At 41.0% G+C, this 19,695-nt stretch overlaps 1 protein-coding gene across 1 annotated transcript in view; it reads left to right on the forward strand.

The window, feature by feature from the left end:
- The first annotated feature begins 2,175 nt into the window (after positions 1-2,175).
- PAPSS1 (3'-phosphoadenosine 5'-phosphosulfate synthase 1) overlaps positions 2,176-19,695 on the forward strand; it is a 50,567-nt gene continuing 33,047 nt past the window's right edge. Inside the window, exons 1-5 of the mRNA XM_086611484.1 lie at positions 2,176-2,283; positions 9,488-9,602; positions 13,180-13,415; positions 14,783-14,921; positions 17,488-17,606. Coding sequence (XP_086467610.1) covers positions 2,224-2,283; positions 9,488-9,602; positions 13,180-13,415; positions 14,783-14,921; positions 17,488-17,606 — 669 coding nt within the window. The 5' untranslated portion in view covers positions 2,176-2,223. The remainder of the gene's footprint in view (positions 2,284-9,487; positions 9,603-13,179; positions 13,416-14,782; positions 14,922-17,487; positions 17,607-19,695) is intronic.

The following is a 19,695-nucleotide window of genomic DNA, read 5'->3' on the forward strand; positions in this document are numbered from 1 at the left end:
CACAGCTCCCTGCCTTCAGCCTGTTTTGGCAGCATCGTGCATACATCTTGATTAATACAACTGCATTTTTTTTGCTTGTGATTTTCCTAACTGTAAATACCATTGCCTAAAACTTCACCTGTGCTCAAAGCCTCATCTTCTGAACCTTGAAATCAGAATCCAACAGAGTTTCTTTAGAAACTAGGTGGCAAAAAAATCCCATGATCAGATGGAACTCCTTGCTGGCAAACAGCTGACCAAGGCAAAACTCCTATGCAGACCATTAAAAAAAAATCCAGTGTGTCTTGCTCCCGGTCAGTGTGTGAGGTTTACAGAAGAGCCATCTGTACCTGTAAGAAGTCACTTGCATAGTTGAGTGGGCTGCCTCTGGATTTTGATTTCATTTACAACTCTTGCAAACTACCGTTTTCCCACTATTGTCTCTCAGACTGCAGAATGAACAGTACCAATTACATCAATACTGTTAGAATAAAGGAACAGTCAAATTTTAAAAAGAATGTGATCGCAAATAACGTTTAGAATTACTCGAGCCATGTAAAACAATGTTGTGTGAAGGGCAGTTAACCAAGCGTGTCCTAGTCAACAGGGGCAAGCCCTCAACCCACTGTTCCATGGCAGTGTGCTGGTTCTCTTTCCATGTTTGGGAGAGCGTTGTGCGAGAGATTTTGCTAATTAAAATGCAGGCCCTGCCTCTGTCACTGTTTGTCATGGTCAGAATGCCAATATATGGCCAGGGACCATCTGTTGAACAGTTACTGGAAGGGCAGCACGCTGTACAACCTTGTCATTCCAGTCAATCCGAAATAAATAACTGCAATTGTTGTATTTCTTAGTTACGTTGTATTAATTCCACCTGACCTTCAAATTGCCTGACAGCATTTCTGATTATTTTTCTTGGTTTCAGAGAGGCCGTCTACCAGCTTTTAAGCTTTTTTAATCTGAACTTTAAAATATATTTTAAAACCAACACCTTTGTATCTTTGGAGGATGCCTTTCTGATATAGCAGGAGCAAACATTCATCCACAAAGCAGGCCTTTTTATTTCCTGATAAAGAAAACAAACAATCCACACACGGACTGTAAATGGGCTAATATTTTTACAGTAAATGCAACTCATGTTAATACAGCAACATTTCCACCTTAAGATTAGCACTTAAGTGCTTGAGCAATTCCCTTCTTGAACTAATATAAATAGACTAATATTTAGACAGTGATGTAACTCCTGTTAGTACGGCATCATCTCCACCTTAAGATTAGCACCCGAGTGCTACAGCAGTGCCTTTCTGGAAGCACGAATCCAAGAACTTCTGGTGCTAAATTCCCAGTAAGAGCCATTTTCCAGAACGCAGCACAGGATTGGCTTTGTTTGTTGGGGGAATCCCGGTAAGGCGGGAGATTTAATCGAAACACTCCTTGCCTTCCACGTCACGCGTGACTGCATCACCACCGGTACCCACTCTGCTGCATCGCCCACTTTCACAGCCTCCAAGCGAAGCTTTGCAGCAAAGCCGGGTCTCTCTTCCAAGACAGGGGATGGAGCGCTCTGCGTTGGTTGTGTCTTTAGCTTGCCCCTGTGGCAGAAAAATGGGACAGCCGCTTCACCCCCGCTCCCCAGCTTTGCCCGAGGGGCATAACGACCTCTCCTCCACCTCTGTGTGGCAACTGGAGAAGCTGGGAGCTACTGGGTTACTGGCGCCCGCTGAGCGATCCTGGCAGCAGGAGCAGGAAAACGGCTTCTCCCTGCTCCGGTCGTCCTCGTTTCCAAAAGGAGCAGGACCGGCCGCGCAACCCAAAGCGCCCGAGCGTCTCGTTTCGGGGCAGCGCGGGCGCGGGTGACGGGCGCGCGGGGCCGCCGCCGCCGCCCGCCAGGGGCAGCAGCGCGCGCCGAGCCGAGCCGGGCGGCGGCGGCGGCGGCGGCGGCGGAAGCGGCTCCTCCCGCGGCCGCCGCCCGCCCTGGCGCGCGTCACGGCGCGACGCAGGCGCGTGGCTGGGCTCCTGTCGCCGGCGGCTCCCCCCGCCGCTTCCCTCCCTCCCTCCCTCCCTCCGTCCGTCCGTCCCTCCCTCCCGCCGGGCCGCGGCCCCTCCCTGCACCACCTTTAGCCAAGCCGCGGGCGGTGCCGCGCACACGGCACGGCTCCCCGGCGGCGGCTTCATCCGTACCAAGCATCAGTGAGGAAGGCGCCTTCTCCTCCTCCCTTCCTGCTCTCGCTGGACCGCACGGCCATGGAGCTGCCCGAGAGCCAGTGCAAGAAAGTCAAGCTGAGCAACAGGGTGCCGAGCTGGGTGAGCGGTGCGCCCGTGGGCAGAGGGGCGTGCGGGGGGCAGGGGGGAGGAAGAGGAGGCTGAGCTCCGCGGTGATGTGGCAGCGGGAGGCAGCGGGAGCCGGGACGGGGGGCTCTCTGCCCCGCTCCTCGCCGCCCGCCCCGCGGCGAGAAGGGATGCGGGGCGGAAGGCTCGTGCGGGCGCCGCGAGCCGGGACCGTTAACGCAGCGGCCGCCCGGGCTCCCCGAGGGGAGCGTCGCCATGGAGCCCGGCGGGGGCGGCCCGTCCCCGGCGTGATGATTTTTCCGTCGCTGGCCTCGGGAAGGCGGGGGCTGCTTGTGGGGAAGGGCAGGAAGCCGCTCCGGAGGGGACCGGGGATCTGGGAGCTTCATCCCGGTCTCTTTCGTCGTGATCCTTCGGCTTCCAGCGTTTTAGAAGAGGAACGAGTTAAGAATGCGATGTACAATGTGGCCATTCATAAACCTGGGTTGGCCAAAGACTGAGGTTCTTTGTATGGCGGGTGTTAGGGGGAAAACTGTCGAGACAGGGCTTAAAAAAACCTAACCAAAGCCTTCATTCTTGCTCATAAAGATGAGGGAAGATCGGTTTACAGCGAAGACCAAAATGCAGCTATTTAGAAGATACATTGCAGGCCTTTGCTGAGAACATTTGATACTTTTGATGATGCAAGGCAAGTGGGGAAAAAAAAAAAGAAAGTATTTCTTTCAAACAGTGCTGAGCTGAAGCAGATGAGAGATAAGATCCAGAAAACGTTTGATATGAAAGTAGCAGTGTAAAACAGTCTTTGAAGTCTTGCTTTAATTTGTCAGAAGCAAAGCCAAGATGGATTTGCCGAAACCAGGGAAATCGTATGTTAAAAAAACGTTAACTGACATTAACCATTTGCTGAGTTCAGTTGAGGTTAGCAGCCCCTCTGTGTTACGTGGCAAGCAGAGGAAGCCTTCCGCTTCTCCCTTTTCTTCAGAAGACCTCAACTGAAATGCTCTTTATAACCCAATAAGCTTCACCAGGAAAAAAAATGCTGCTGATTCACATGCTCCACAGACAAATGTTCTGGCACTTCTGGCTGCGTCTGTTCAGCTGAGAGCAAAGTCAAAGCAACCTATTACATCCCGATGGAATCGGCAGCCCCTAGGAGGGTAGGCAGAGCCTTGTCTTCCAAACTTTCTCTGGGCATCCAGCACTATTCCAAATACACCTCTGTCTATAGAAACCCCCTCGCCAGGCCCACCTCTGAGCGCAGCGAACTCCAGGTTACAGAGCAGCACACGACATGGCCACAAATACTGCCGTTACACCAGCTTGAGGGGAAGTCTTGTGGGACACTGTCTTTAGCGTAGCTCAAATTCCTAACACGGCTGAGATGTTGCATCATTTTGCAGGTAATTCCTAATAAGAACTTGCTCCAGTTCTTGTTTCTGAGACCGTATTCAGCAGAGGCATTTCTGGCTTCGTTTTTGTCCGTTCCCTCTGATGCCAGCAAATGACTCCACTCCAGTACTGGGAAATGAGCTGTCTCTGCTTGTGGTCGTGCTGTTACTGCGGCAAGTGGCAAGTGAAGATATACTCTTTATAGCACGGTTATCACCGAGTTGCTTATATCCACAGTACTGTAGATATTTATATTATATAAGGAAGAAATTTTTTACGTTGAGGGTGGTGAGGCACTGGAACAGGTTGCCCAGAGAAGTTGTAGATGCCCCATCCCTGGAAGTGTTCAAGGCCAGGTTGGATGAGGCTTTGGGCAACCTGGTGTAGTGGAGGGTTTCCCTGCCCATGGCAGGGGGTTTGGAACTAGATGATCTTTGTGGTCCCTTCCAACCCGAACCATTCTATGATTCTATAATTTTTGTGTCAGTGGGAGAGAACGTAATACTGTAGGCTATGGCAGAAAATGGGTTGGTGAATTGTTAGTTTTTAATATCTGTAAAACATCTTATTGTTCAGATATAATTTCTGGGCTTGCCCTTCTTTACCAAGTACAGTTGTCTAAAACAAAGCACATGTTTTCAAACCAGAATTTGAGAAGGTAGCTATTGGAAGGCATTCCTGGCAGATCTTTTGGTGAACGGGTCCTGAAACCTTGTCTAAATATGCTAACAAACAGACTCTCAGCTTAAGGGCTGTTGTTTTAACATCCATGGTAGTAGAATTTTCATGTTGAAACTATGTCAGTTCTCCTTGCTTGTGTTTGTATGTAGACAAAGAAAACAGGCAGTGTCCAGTCTACTTGAGTTGCTATTTGGCTATTGAGGAGAGCAGCTTGGAGGGAAAAAGAAACGTATCATTCGGTTATCAGTGCTGAAGAATAAATGTAATAAAAATGTGTTGCTATCAGGGTATCCCTGGCTTTTAAGAGGCACACGGTGAGTAAGTTAGGAAATGGCCTAGAAAATATCTGAGGTGACTGGGAAATGGGAGAGGCATTAATGATAAGACTGCATTTCAGAGGTGATGCTGGATGTGTTGCTGTTGTTAGCTGATGGGTGGTGTTAGCTTAGGGAATTGACACTGTCATCTTAGAGCAGAAAAATATGGAATTAGTCACAGCTTCTTGAGTATATAGGGTTTGTATAGAAACCATGCCTGTTGTTTACACAGTTCTTTCCTGAGACTTCCAACCTCAAAGCTGTCTCAGGTTGGTGCTGTAGGCTGGAGAGTCTCTGCTTCCCACCGAAAGCTTTCCTTCCTACCCTACAGGTCTTGCTCTGGGAAAAGTTCAGATTTGATGTGAAGTGACTGTAGAAGCACAATGTTTCATTGTTGCTCCGAAGTAATAAATTCAGTTTATGCCAGTGTAGTGGTCTGTTTGTTAACTGTGAAACAATTAAGCAATAATCTTTTCTTTCTGCTGTCTTTTCATCTTGGTGTTGCAACTTGGGTTTGCTTGTCTTCATCTGGATGTCTGATCTGAGTTCTTACATCAAAGATGTTTGGCACTGATAGTCAGATTTGGCCTTTGATGCAAAAAAATTATAGTTGCAACTGGGCAAAACATCAAGAATGAGATAAGAAAATATTGATCAAGTCTACTTCGGCAAATCTTTACATAGAGAAATTGACAGTTAGTATTTCCTTTTGGTCCCCATCTTCTTTCTCTCTTCTGTTCCCATAGTTCTTAGATGTTGGTATTAATTTCCTCGGTCCATTACCTGCAAAGCTAAAAGCTTACCTTTACACCAAAAAAAGTAAGCTGTGTAGTCATCCTTCCTTGCTGCCTTACATTACAGCTCTTCAGTGCACATCTGTGAAGGGCTTGTTACTTCAATACTCCAATTTTTGTATCTTCAGTACAAAGATATCAGTCTGTTGCAGCACTTCAGATTTCATGTGGGAAACAAACAGGCATAGTGGGGGAGAAGAAAGGAGGGACACCTCACCCTTCTCGGCTGGCATTACTGTTACAGTGAAGCACAGTGGGCTGGAGCATTATTTCTATTTAACATGGCAAGTGGGAGGGAAAATATTAAAACACAATATTTGTGTAAGTAGTGCGGAAGCGCTTAATATATAACAGAGGGTGGAAGAAATATTTTTGTGGACAAGTCAGAGAAGAAATTTCCGATAGTTGTAAAAAAAAGCAGATGAGTAGACCTTTGAGATTAATGCCCTTTTTTCATTAGCCCCTTTATAGAAATCTAGTGTGTTCTTTCATTAGAAACTGTTATAGTGAAAGTAATTAGGCTAAGAAGTTAAAAATAGCTTTTAAAAAGAGTACTTGCTCATCACATTGAGTTTTTCTGTTGTTTATTTTCTTATGTTTCATTTCTTTTATTTCATTTTATTATCTTGGAGATAATATGGATCTCCAAGGTTAGTGATGCTTTGATATAGCGTAAAAGGAAATGACTGTTCTTTATTTTTACTATAATTTTGGATAGCCACTTAATTTCATCAATCATTACTCGTCAAATTTTATGTACCGGAATTTGAAGACTGGCTAAATAATTTAAGAGCACAACCAATGTGAGCCACTGATTTCGCTCCTGAGTGTTTTTCTGTGCTACATCAATATTTATAGTAAGTGTATATATCGAGGCAGTAAGTAAAAACTTCTTTATTTTTGTTAATGTTTTGAGGATCCGGTGTTCAGCTTTTGTTGCACAGTGGTGGTAGTGAATCACAGAATCATAGAATGGTTTGGGTTGGAAGGGACCTTAAAGATCAGCTAGTTCCAACCCCCCTGCCATGGGCAGGGACACCTTCCGCTAGATCAGGTTGCTCAAAGCCTCATCCAACCTGGCCTTGAACGCTCCTGGGGTGGGGCGGCCACAACTTCTCTGGGCAACCTGTTCCAGTGCCTCGCCACCCTCAGAGTGAAGAATTTCTTCCTTAGATCTAATCTAAATCTCCCCTCTTTCAGTTTAAAGCCATTGCCTCTTGTCCTATCACTACACACCCTTGCAAAAAGCCCCTCTCCAGCTTTCTTGTAGCTCTTTTAGGTACTGGAAGGCTGCTGTAAGGTCTCCCTGGAGCCTTCTCCAGGCTGAACAGCCCCAACTCTCTCAGCCTGTCTTCACAGGAGAGGTGCTCCAGCCCTCGGATCATTTTTATGGTCGGTCCTCCTCTGGACTTGATCCAACAAGTCCATGTCCTTCTTATGTTGGGGACCCCAGAGCTGAGCCATCCAGTGAATTATCGAGTAGCAAAGCGGACATGGTTAGGAAACGTTACTATTTTTTTTTTGCAGCGAGAGAGTATGACTTGCTAAATCATTAACTCTTTAGAGCACCTCTATAAAAAGCTTCTCTGGGAAGATAAGGACGATTTTGCTACTACTTTGCCCAGGAGTAGTACCGAGCTGTCTTGTTTGTGTGCATGCGCACATAAACAAAAGGTGAGGTTGCTGGGGAAGGGTGTGGATTTGAATACATGCGGACTGTTTGGGCACTTTAACCTTTAGTCCTGGATGCCTGCTTCTGAAGCGCAGATGGATTATTGTCCCACCTGAGGGATTATTGTCCCGCTGAGCTCGCTGGCTGCTATGTTCCATTCGTGTGCCTTGTACTTTAGCAATCTGTTGGCCTTCTCGTTGCTGTGATTTGTCATCTCTGCTAATTCATTACTGGATACTTTTTTGTTTCTTCTCTTTTTTTAAAAGTTTTGTCTTTTTCCTGGTTTCAAGAATCCGCCTGCTGCCTCAGAGTTTCATCTGTTTCGTAACACATGCAATATCCTGATCAGTTTCGTTGCCACTTTGCTGGGTCTGGAAAGTGAAGAAAACTAGTATAACTTACTGAATATGGACTGGAAGAAGTCTCCTTGGATGAGATATTTGACCTCCAAAGTATTCGAGTCTGATATTAGACTCTTTGCCAGGAGTTAAAAGCAAAGCATGTGTGATTTTATATTTTAATGTAAAAGAGCTTATCGAGACAGTGGCATGGGAGCTGTGCTTTGAGCCTGTTCTCTGTTTGTCCAGTGCCTGGTACAATACAGTTCAACTGGAATTAATGAGAAGGAATGTTGTTGTTATTAATGTATTAGTTTGAATTGCTGTGTACGTTCATTATGCACCGTATGTCTGTTTTTTAATTTAAAGCTGAGTACTTAAATTCTTTTGTTGTTTTTCATTCCACATTTTATGCATTTGCTTGCTGAGATCTCCAATTTTATGTAGTATATAATTATTTCTACTATTAGAAGAAAGACTTTTTAATTTGTTGACTCTGACTTCTGGTTTTAGTTAGCTGTATTGCACTGACTTCATGTGCAAAACAGCTTTGTTTTAGGAGATAAATTATTTGAAGGTAACACGATAGGCAAGTGTAGCTTCATTTTTTATGGTTCTAACCTGTTTGCAGGTGGTGGTTTCGTACGGGTTGGTATTCAGTCTTCATCTAATTTTAGATGCTGGACTGTCACCACTGAATTACAAAGTTGTATTTAAGAACTTGAACATCTGTTCTTACTTTGGGTCTCTGTTTGTATTAACTATGAGCCCAGCTGTGTATAGAAGAGGGGACATACAATCACACAAATTCCTAAATTCCAGTTAAGTTATAGATAAAATTTTGACGTGTTTTCCTACAGAAAAAATGATGTAGCAGCAGTTCTTGAAGCCACAAGTAGATATTGTTTTTCTGTTAACCCTGCTTTGTGATGTCACTCTCTGAAACTATGAACAGCTCTCTGCTAGTACTCTATGGATGAATATTCTCCCTTATTTGATGTCCTAAGTTCTTTCCAGTTAACACTGATACAATGATGAAAGAGATGATAGTGCAATATGTTTGCAAGCAAGAGAATTCAAAGCAGCATTACATATACCACTAATCCTTCCCACACGCCTCTTTTTTTTTTTTAAAAAAAAAAAAACCCTTCTCTTCTGTTTGATTGTTCACACTGTCTGGTTATCTAAGGCCTTGATCTTTTATGAACAAAGTTCATATAACTACATACCAGTAAAGCTTGAGGGAATGCTGAGGCTGATCTTCCTGTGGATTCCCTCACCTTAGATTGTGAAATGTGTTTGACAGCAGTGTCATCTTACTTAACGATATTTGTACAGCATCTTATTATGATGAATAAATAGTTTTAAGAAAGTCTGTAACCAGCTTTGTTTTAACTAAAATTATATTACAAAAATTCCATCTTTTAAAATAAGTTCTTTAATAAGTGGCTTAGAAATAGTGCTTCCTTTAAAGGCTCATAATATATGATAACTGTCTCAGTTCTGGGGACCGAAGATATCATGGGTAAAGGCAGAGTGGTTTGGAAGTGTGTCTGCTAAACTGAAAGTTGGACCAGACATGCATAGTTTGCAATGAAAAGGCCTCTTAAGAGTGTAGAATGAGCCAATGTTTGGCTGTTTTATGACAGAAACTTTTGGCTCAAAGAGAGAATCCATTTGATCTTCTTAGATTTAAATGACTTGAATAGAAGTCAAGTCTAGCAACTCTAGCAGTTCATATTTATTTTTATAGTTGATTTTGCTTGAAGAAGTTGTATGTGAAAGTAGTAGTTTACTAATGTGACAATCCTAAATTTCACAGAAGGAGCACAAGGGACGTGGTTTGCTATGGGTGGCTTTTCTAATTTCCTTTGTGTCCTTTGATCTATGCTGCAGCTGATGGATTTGGTATTGTTTTTACTTCTGTTGGTCTGTCTCCAAGTCTTTTTTGTGCCTGTGAGTAAGTTTTACTGTGCTTTGCTAGCTCACCCTTTTAGAAGTTAAAGACTTAATCAACAACTTCTTTTACAGGGAATGCAGAGGGCAACCAATGTTACCTACCAAGCTCATCATGTCAGCAGGAATAAGAGAGGTCAAGTGGTAGGAACAAGAAGTGGTTTTCGCGGATGCACAGTCTGGTTAACAGGTACGGTCACAGATTTCTGAGGATCTTTTTGTTCTAGTTACTCTTCTGAAAAGCTACTTTAGCTGTAGCTGCTTTTTCTCATGCAAAGTTGAATGATTGTGGAGTCTAAGACCTTGATGCAATTTCATTACTATTTTTAGGTAGACTAGCAAGAAATTGATCTGGGACAGATAGTAACTTGAAAATGTATTTTGTTCATTGCTCTAGGAGCATTGTTTATTTGGCACTCTCCGCTGCTTAATTCCATTTGAGTTTTGAAGTGTATGCGGGTTTTTTGTGTGTGTTTTAACCAATTCTGGCTCTTCTTCCTGTGCGTTTTACCTATTAACAAATGAAGCTTGACTTTTTTATTTTTTAGAGTCTGTGTTTCTGAATCTTTTCTGTAAAGGTCTCCTTTCTTTTGAATGTTCTTGTCTCCTTGGTTTGAAATAACCTTTCGACATAAACCTGTGCCTTTGGACAGCAATTGCATGTTGAGGCAATGCATACTGGGAGTTATTTTTGAAATCAGCACAGTGTTTTTTTCTCTGAATTGTCTTGATTGTAAAAAGAAAGGTTAAGTAATTTCTGGAAGACAGCTTTGTCTCATAACTGTGAGGGGATTTTTTTTTTTCTGCCTTTCAAAATCCCTGGAAGCTTTAACATGTTTTCTTTGGAGGTTTTTTCCAGTTAAAACTGAAAATAAAAAATAAGTGTAACAAAATGCTTTATTTAATTAGCTTGTAAACTGTTTAGAGCACTGTTGTATTGCAATACAAAAGATCTTCACAGAGTATTAGAGAAATATAACTACAGTAAGTAAAATTTCTTTCCGCTAGTGTTAATGAACATGTGTGAAAGGTAATGCAGCAGTTGATAACAAATTGCTGAGAGCCATTCCAGACAGATTTGATAACAGTAGCTTGCTGTCATGTATTTATTTGATAAAAGAATGGAGCCCTTTCTCTGCCTATTTCTATGACGTAGCTCCAGCCTGTCTCTCAATACTTGAATGATCTGGTAGGCTGCCTTGCTGTTTCTCCTGGTAATTCATTAATATCCTTTTGAAAAAGGTCATGATAAAAGTGTTTTCTCAGTTATCTACATGGCACATTTTCCAGTCATCATTCTCTTTAAACAAATGTAGTCTTGATGACAAATTTCCTTTTTTTCAGGAGGAAGAAGGGTTCTGGTAGAATACAGAAAAGTAGGAAGGCTGTAAGCTATTAAGAAGAGCATGTTGGGGAAGTTAGGTTGTTAAAGATGTTTGAGAACTAATGTTGGGTAGTGAAATGGGCTGTAGGTATTGAAATAAGCAGTAGTACTTGTTCTGGAACTGTGCAAACATGATTCTTCAAAACTCTGCTTGGTTTTAGAATAGAAACTGAAACAGTGGTACACTCCCTTCAAGATTTTCTCCCCTCAGCAGCATTCATGGGGTGGGAGTGTAGAGAAATTTATTTCACAGATCACTTCTCATTTTTAAGCTAAGATTTATTCGAGAGCTAAATTCTAATGAATGTCTTGTGCTGTTGAGTCAGAGGGTCCTAGTAAAAAAACCCCTGAAGAACATATCAAAAGTAAGGAAAAATCATTACTTTTGTGTGTCAAATAATATGCAATTTTGAGAGAGTAAGTTATTTTAAAGACTTGTCAACTCAAAAGCTATTTTTAAAATTCGTTATTATATAACCTTAACTTTTTGCATTTCATTACACGTTGGAGTAAATGACGTATGAAAAGCTAGAGCATTTGAGTGAATAGCAAACTAGATGTGGGAGCAAAAATTGCAAGTCAGAGACTGCATCAATGAGAAGCAAATGATGTAGTTGGCAAAATGTTGATTTAGACTGCCATGCTTATTTGGTAGGATGTGGGTGTAATTAATTGCTGCCAAAAGAAGACTGTTCTCTTTCCAACCTTGCTTTCCTTCTTTTGCCTTGCACGAGCTGTAGTGCTTACCCAGCCCAACGTTGAGCTGAGTCAACTTGCTAAATCACGAGTGAACTTCACACAGCCTCCTGCCATACAGGGGGAAAAAAAAAAAAAAAAAAGATGAGCAAACTCGAGTTGGCTAACAGGCACCAGGGAGGGTGGAATAATAGAGGTAGGATGATGGGAGTGGAGAGAAGGGAAGGCAAGAGAGCAGGACCTCCCCTTTTGGAAGCTGATTGTAGCCTAAGTCGTAACATTCAGCTTGGGCATTATGTAGCAGTTGCTCTTTTCAAAGTAGACTGGTAAGCATTGACAGAAGAAACTTGAGTTGTCCAAGAAACTGTGATTAATTTTTGTGGACAATGTTAGGTCTTTATTCACAGCTTTGCAATTTGTTGAAAGTTTTGAGTATGAGCCATACTGAAATCTGTGAGATGGATGTGGGGGCTTTTCTTGAGAGAGAGGTGTTGTCTAAAGTTCTTATGTGGGACTTGTCCTGGGATACACATATTCTTATGTTTTTAGTAGGCTGCTCTGCATCTCTTGGACACTAAATCGAGTGAAGGAGGAATCAATGCAATGACTCAGTTCTTTAAATTACTCTAAACTATTGCAGGTTTCAAGGTTTCCTCTGCACTTTGTATTTTCCTTGAATATGCTTGTTTGCATGATTGTCATCCTTTTTTGTAAAGGTCTTAGAATTAATACCAAACTGCTGTTTTGTGTGATTTTTTTTTTCATCTTTATGAAAGCTAGAATAAATCTTAACCACCACTAATAAAGATCAAAACATTTTTCTTCAGTCACTAGTGCTATTTTTTTTTTTTTAGACTACCATTACCCTTATTTTTTTTTCCTTACTCAAAGGATTGATGTAATTTTATGAAGATCTGAATTTGTGTCCCATTTAGGAATTGATTACTCCGTATAAGCTGAAGAATGTGCTCCAGATAAACTCCTGAAATCTAGTCCGGAAAGTTATTTAAATACATTTCCAACTTAAAGCAAACAGTAGACTTTCTAGTGCCAGCAAGACTTCTCAATTGTTTAAAAGTTTGTTGCTGAAGACTCTGAATTGGACCAAAATTTAATGTTAAAATTGTCTTTGCTTGTTGATAACACTCTGGTTAGTGGAGCATGATTGCTGTGTGTGGGTCATGAGTGAGTGAGTTTTGTTGTGTCTGTACTGTCTAATTCGGTGCTGTTATTCTACAAGGAGTAAGCACAGAGTGTGGTTCGGTCTGATCCCATTGCTTTTGTTGACTGAAATTCCCTTCAGTGTGAGATCTTCCTCTTCTGATGTAACATCTTAACTCTGTGTTGGGTTTCTGAATGTGGTTTCCTCGGGTAGTAACAACTGCCGGTAGCAGCACTGGGGAGCATGCACCACCTCTATAAGCAACAGCAGCTCTCAAGGCCAAGCTCTTTTATCTGCTTCTAATTGCACACTTAACTTTGTGCCTTACTCTCCCTATACCTATTGTCTGTGTAAAAGGCACTTGGCTTATGTTGCAGGTAAGCATCTCCGAAATCTCGGAAAGGCATTGCTGCTGATGCCTGTCACTTTGAGTTTTCCATACTTGCAGTGGTACCTGTACTGCCATTTGCCCTAACTTGTTTCTATGCTTGTAATATGTATTTATATTATTATTGAATATTCTAGGTCTGTCTGGTGCTGGGAAGACTACAGTGAGCATGGCACTGGAGGAGTATTTAGTGTGCCATGGCATTCCATGCTACACGTTGGATGGTGACAATATTCGCCAAGGCCTTAATAAGAATCTGGGTTTCACACCAGAAGATAGAGAAGAAAACGTCCGTCGTATTGCTGAGGTTGCTAAACTGTTTGCAGATGCTGGTTTGGTGTGCATTACTAGTTTCATCTCTCCTTATGCTCAGGTAAATGTGAAAACCCTCTAGATAAAGTGCAGGGAGAATGCAAAATGTCCCTCAGAATTTTAATTTTAGGAATCCCTCGCTGAACTGAGCCAGAATCAAATGCTTGCTTGTTTGTTTGTTTGTTTTTTTTTTTTTTTTGACATCTGTACTTTCTAGAGATGAGTACTAAAACTTCAGAAACATTAATCGCAAATATAAAAAAGTTTGCATTAGTCCTATAATTGTAACTGTCCTTCAGTCTATTAAGAATAATTATTAATCAAATGTTGGGAACAAACCCAAATGATAGTTCAAGAAAGAGTTTTAAAATTCCAATATCTTGTTTGATCCGTGTAGGTTCCAGTACTTTATAAATATGAAAACTAGGTGTACCCATAACCTGAAACTCAGTTAAATTATTTAAATAATTTAAATTATTAAAGCATCTTTTCCTTCAGTGAATGAATGGCATGAGCTGTATTTTACAAAGTGGATTAAGGGAAAAATGTTTAATTACCTGTAGTTCTTTTTACTTTATTTCATGCTATATATACAACATGACATTAGATAATACTGAAAATTAACTTAAATTCACGTTCGTATTGTTTTGTGTAGATTTTTTTCGTCTGCATATAAGAACATGGGTGGGAGAGTCAAAAAGGATGTGTGAACACCAAGTGTCTTGAAGAATGACCCAGGGCTGTAGCTCAGATGTTTCATGGCGTGAGAAGGTGTTAGTTCTTCAGTTATAGTGGCACAAACAGTTCTTCTGATAATAATTTGGGGAACTGAAGATCCTGCAGTGAAACCAGAAGTCTTTAGATATGAGGAAAAATAACCATATTTAGTAAGAGATGGTTTTAGTGGATTTTTTGAAATTTTTTTTGTTCTCTAAATGAAATTCACCAATTGTTTCAATGTCTGGCAAGCCACACAAATAATATTTGGAGTATACAAGTCTTGTCAGATTAATGAACGCAGAGAAATGTGGTGCTCTGGAGAGAAGAGTGGTCATATCAGGAGAAGCAGGTAATACCTCCTCTGACTTTAGTGAGCTGGGCAGATGTCACTGCTGGGGATGTAACTCTTAAGATAGGGGCAGATATAGAAAATTCTGCATTCTATGCCTCAATGTGTTTATTTTTTTTTTGTTAATCAAGCTAATGTGAAGTATCTCAGATCTTCGTGTCAGCCTTTACCATATGATGAACTGTAGCCCAACTGATGTAGCTTGCAGGGCATCAGTTGATCAAATATGTTTATTTTTTCGAACTTTGAAAACTTGTTTACATTTTACTGTCAGCTGCTTTAAAATGAACTTCGAAATCAGAAAGGCAGTAACAATATGTGGGTGCAATTTTTTAGAGGTTTTTTCTGTTTTCTTTCAGGATCGTAATAACGCCAGACGAATTCATGAAGGGGCAAGTTTGCCTTTTTTTGAAGTGTTTGTGGATGCTCCATTGCATGTCTGTGAGCAGAGAGATGTTAAAGGACTCTATAAGAAAGCCAGAGCTGGAGAAATTAAAGGTGAACCTAGATGTAGTCCCATCCTTTCTACATAAATGAAACATTGGTGTAATTTGGATGTGTTCAAGTGTGTGAGTGTACCACCCTTAAATGCAGCATGTTCTGGGGACAGGACTGATCAGAAAATTTGGATTCCCTTCTAGCTCATGCAACTGACTAGTTATATGCATAGGATAATGAAAGGGTAAAACTGGCTACCCTCACATCGAAAAAACCTTGAGCAGATTGCATGGTTGCTATTGCAAGCTCTTATGATTTAGGATTAGTCTGTCTCCTTAGTGTGTCTATTGACTAGTTAAAAAAGAGCCCGATTCTCTCTAAACCCTATAAAGAATTGCATTAATAAGAGTTTCTAACTTCTTCCAAAAAGTAAAGCATGATCACTATCTTTCTGTGGAGACCATTAAGAACACTTCTGAAAAGACTAACTTTTAGTTTGAAATTAGGGTTCTATGCTAGTGCCCATGAAAATGATTTCCTATCCCAAGCCTCAGATAAAGATTTAAGTACAGCCTGCAATTAAAAAAGGCTTAAATATGTGATCACTCATTGCAAGTATTTTCAAGTGCTTCTTTGCTCTGTGTTTATTTTATAGTTTGCAGAGCTTGAGAATAGCACTTTTTACCTGTATTAAGAAGCAAAGCAGTTTTTGAAGTAATCGCTTTCAGGGGCTGAGTTTGCAGATGCGGCAATGACAAACTCACCCTTAATCAAAGTGACATAAAAATCAAGAAATCTGAGACATTCCACATGACTGGTTACTTGATACTTCTACCACTACCAATTATATCGTGGGAAGAACAGGAATAAATAAGGCTGAATTAAGGTTTGATCAGAATCAAAGCAAGATGACTTGAGATAGCGCGATACAAAGACAGAGTTCTGTACAGAAATCTTATTTGTGCTGTAGAACTTCCTTAATATTTTGTTAATTTTACAAGACCCATAATGGAATTATGTGACTTTAGAAGTGGTAGTGAGGTATACAGTGCCTGAGTTAGCTACAAGTGGATCTAGCAGTGGCTGTATCTTATGACATATCTGACATATGAAGGATGAAAATTAAATGAACTTGCCTGTTCACAAGGAACATCTGTAACAGTTATCTTCTTTTTCTCCAGCAATGGTAATGGGACACTTTCTTTGCCCCCTATTCCCACTCCTCCAGTAATCAGATACACATTTTTTTCGAACAGATACTGGCCTTTTTTTGTCGCATGGCAGGGGTACTGCAGCTCTTGATCTTTTTCTTAGGTGGGGAATTAAGCTACTGATTTTGAGAGTATTTAAGCCCAAAGTGAAAAGCTTGAGTTTTAATGTTTGCATTTGCAATTGTACCTGGCTGGTATTTCTGCTGCAGATCTGATTTGTAGTGCTTGCATGCTTTGCCTTTGGGCTTGATTTTTTTTTTTTTCCTTCTTGTTTATGCATGGTTAGTCAGAATCTCCTCTGTTTCAAAGCAAATTGCTGACTAAGTAGGCCAGAACAAGTGTCACTGGTAGCTTGTACAGTCTGTGATAATATTTTTTATAACTGTAATAAACGCACAGATCTACCTTGCAGTAACAGCTGTCTTAAGATGGGTATATTAGCTAAACTAATGTAATAGGTGTTGGAATTCCTTACTCTTCAGAGTACTTCTTGGTGGTATGAGTGTAAATTTACATATATATTGGTCGTTCAACATCAGGCTTTGTGTTAAAAAAACCAAACCAAACAATCACAGTTAATAATAAAGGACAGTTGATGGATTACTAGTTCCGGGTTGATATGCACAGTTCTTCTGCCAGTGTTCCTTTCTTTATTCACCATATAAATCAAATAACTTCACCAGGGAAAATGTGCTACGTGTGTGCTGCAGAATACTGAAGTTTGATGCAGTCGTGTAGCAGGATTAGCAGATAGAATCATAGAATCATAGAATGGTTTGGGTTGGAAGGCACCTTAAAGATCATCTAGTTCCAACCCCTCTGCCATGGGCAGGGAAACCCTTCACCACACCAGGTTGCCCAAAGCCTCATCCAACCTGGCCTTGAACACTTCCAGGGATGGGGCATCTACAACTTCTCTGGGCAACCTGGTCCACTGCCTCACCACCCTCAATGTAAAAAATTTCTTCCTTATATCTAATCTAAATCTGCCCTCGTTCAGTTTAAAGCCATTGTCCCTTTTCCTATCACTACACGCCCTTGTAATAAGTCCCTCTCCAGCTTTCCTGTAGGCCCCCTTTAGGTACTGGAAAGCTGCTATAAGATCACCCCGGAGCCTTCTCTTCTCCAGGCTGAACAGTCCCAACTCTCTCAGCCTGTCTTCACAGCAGAGGTGCTCCAGCCCTTGGATCATCTTCGTGGCCCTCCTCTGGAGTTGCTTCAGTAGCTCCATGATGATAGATGGTCTGATAAAGAAAAAAGCTATTGATTTGCCTAAGAAGTCCTGTATTCAGGAAACTTTAAATTTGTGCTCTTGTTGCTTGCGGTTTATATCTAGAAAACTGTCTGTGAACAATGTTAAAACTGAGTCATCTTTTGGAAAAAGTCACTTAAGATTTTTGTCGTATATTCTGTAGGTTTTACCGGGATTGACTCTGAGTATGAAAAACCAGAAGCCCCAGAGCTTGTGCTGAAAACTGATTCCTGTGATGTGAATGATTGTATACAACAAGTTGTGGAACTTCTTCAAGAGAGGGTGAGTGGAAGTGCATATATATAGAATCATAGAATTGTTAGGGTTGGAAGGGACCTCAAAGATCATCTAGTTCCAACCCCCCTGCCATGGGGGGGTTGGAACTATCTTAGTAACTTTTTTCAAAGCATTTGTTGCTGCAATCTGAATGTATGTACTGGGAAAAGCAGAGAGTTTTTAAGAGTTAAAGCTTCATACATCTTTAAATTCTAGCTTTTAAACTTGTCCTATTGTGTGTTTCCTTTTTAAACTTGAACATTGCAATAACATTGATCTCTAAGTGAAATAAGAGTTGGACAAGTGGAAAATAAATTTATGTTAATTATCATAACTGCTAACTGGAAGGGAGAGAAGGCTGTCTGTTACAGAACCAGTGATGAAAACCAACTTTGAAAATGGGCACCAGCATTTGTAAGAGTCTGAAACTTTTTACTTTGTCTCTATAGCGTACAAATTAATATATACTGCAGAAGTGAAGACAGGGATGCACTTACACGGTAATGTGAGCTGGCTTAAGTAGGGGCTGCTGTGGTTGTGTCTGGTTTCCAGTGTTTATCTTGCACTAATAAAAGTGGTCCTGTAATTGTATAATGATCAGTTCAGGAAGCTGATCTTGACATGGCTGAGTTGAGTTAATGGTTCATAACTTCTGAAAAGGTAGGTCTTTTTCCTTGCTAATGCCTGCAGTCTATGCCATCCCTTTTGAAGCCTTTGGGCCTCCTCCTGTTGCCTGATAAGTAGATTCAGCTAATTACCCAACCGAAAAAAAAAAAACCCAAACAAAAAAACCCTACAAATAAACAAACAAAAAAGCCCAACAAACCACCCACAGAAAACAAACAAAACCCCCAAACCTAAAATTCACTAAAAGTGAAGGCAGCCCTGAGATGGCTTTAGCCTCTTGCAACCATACCTCCAGAATTTGCAAATCTTCATGTAGAAGAAATGTGTCTCCTTACATTCTTAGCTATAGTCAGTGGATAGTGAGATGACCTTTCAGACCATTATTTTAGTTTAGATACTCTAGCAGACAATTATTCCTGTTTTTTTGCAAGGTGGATGTTCTGGAAATTTAGAGTGTAGGCTTGAGTAAACCTCCACCAAGTGTTGAAGTTGGTATAAGCAAAAGACCTCATCGTGTAGCCAGCATGGAGTTAATGTTAATCCTCTGTGCCAGTACAGCTCGGGAGAGATTTAGTCTTTTGTATCTAAATTTTCAAGAAAACTCTGTTAATAGATCACTGCTTGCTCAAGGTTGCTCAGAAGATAAGACAGGGCAGAAAACCACATCAGAATTTTAGATTTTTACCCTAATGCTCATCTGAATGTTTTTTGGAATTAAAAAACAAAGAGCTATGTAGGAGTCCTGCCTGTGATCCTGACTGTGAGACGCCCTGTGCCTCCTGCTGAGAAGAACAATTTGGTACATTTCATAATTGTAGAAACCAATGTCACGTGTGCCAAGATAGCGATCCCCAAAGTCTTGCACTAGTGCACTTGGTACACAGTGCTGAATGCTGGCTCCTGGCCCAGAAAGCTTTGCTCTGTCCTTTGCTTAAGGCACATTTTAGCACTTTTTTTTTTTCTTTCTTTACAGACAACAGTGTCATGAATGCCAGAATATCTTAGTGGCTGCTTACTTTAATGAAAGACAAGGAGACCAAGGCATGTCTGAACAGGCGTGTCTTCTTCTCAGGTTATATTATTACAGTGATATCTTGAGAATATAATTTCTGTAGATCTCCTTTAGTTGGAACAAGCTGTGGCTGTGTTCTTCTTTAATAATCCATTGTGATTAGTAAAGAAAAAGACGATAGGCCAGCAGAATTAAAAATAATTTGGGATGTTTGCTTTGTTTCAGTAGCTGTGAAAAACTTTGGGAAGAAGTCTGCTCAAAGTATTGGTAATCTGTGAATTTCAAGGCCTGTTTTATGCCAATTCAGACAATAATGGGAGTGAAGAGAAGACAGCTGGAACTGTATAAATGTGTGTTGAGATAGAGATAGATGCACACATATTTATTAATCAAGGATTTGAAACATTTTTCTTCTATAGGTAGTGGAATTGTTTGATGCTTAGGATTTTTCATAAT

Source organism: Tauraco erythrolophus, chromosome 5 (assembly GCF_009769465.1).
Source record: "Tauraco erythrolophus isolate bTauEry1 chromosome 5, bTauEry1.pri, whole genome shotgun sequence".
Lineage (NCBI taxonomy): Eukaryota > Metazoa > Chordata > Aves > Musophagiformes > Musophagidae > Tauraco > Tauraco erythrolophus.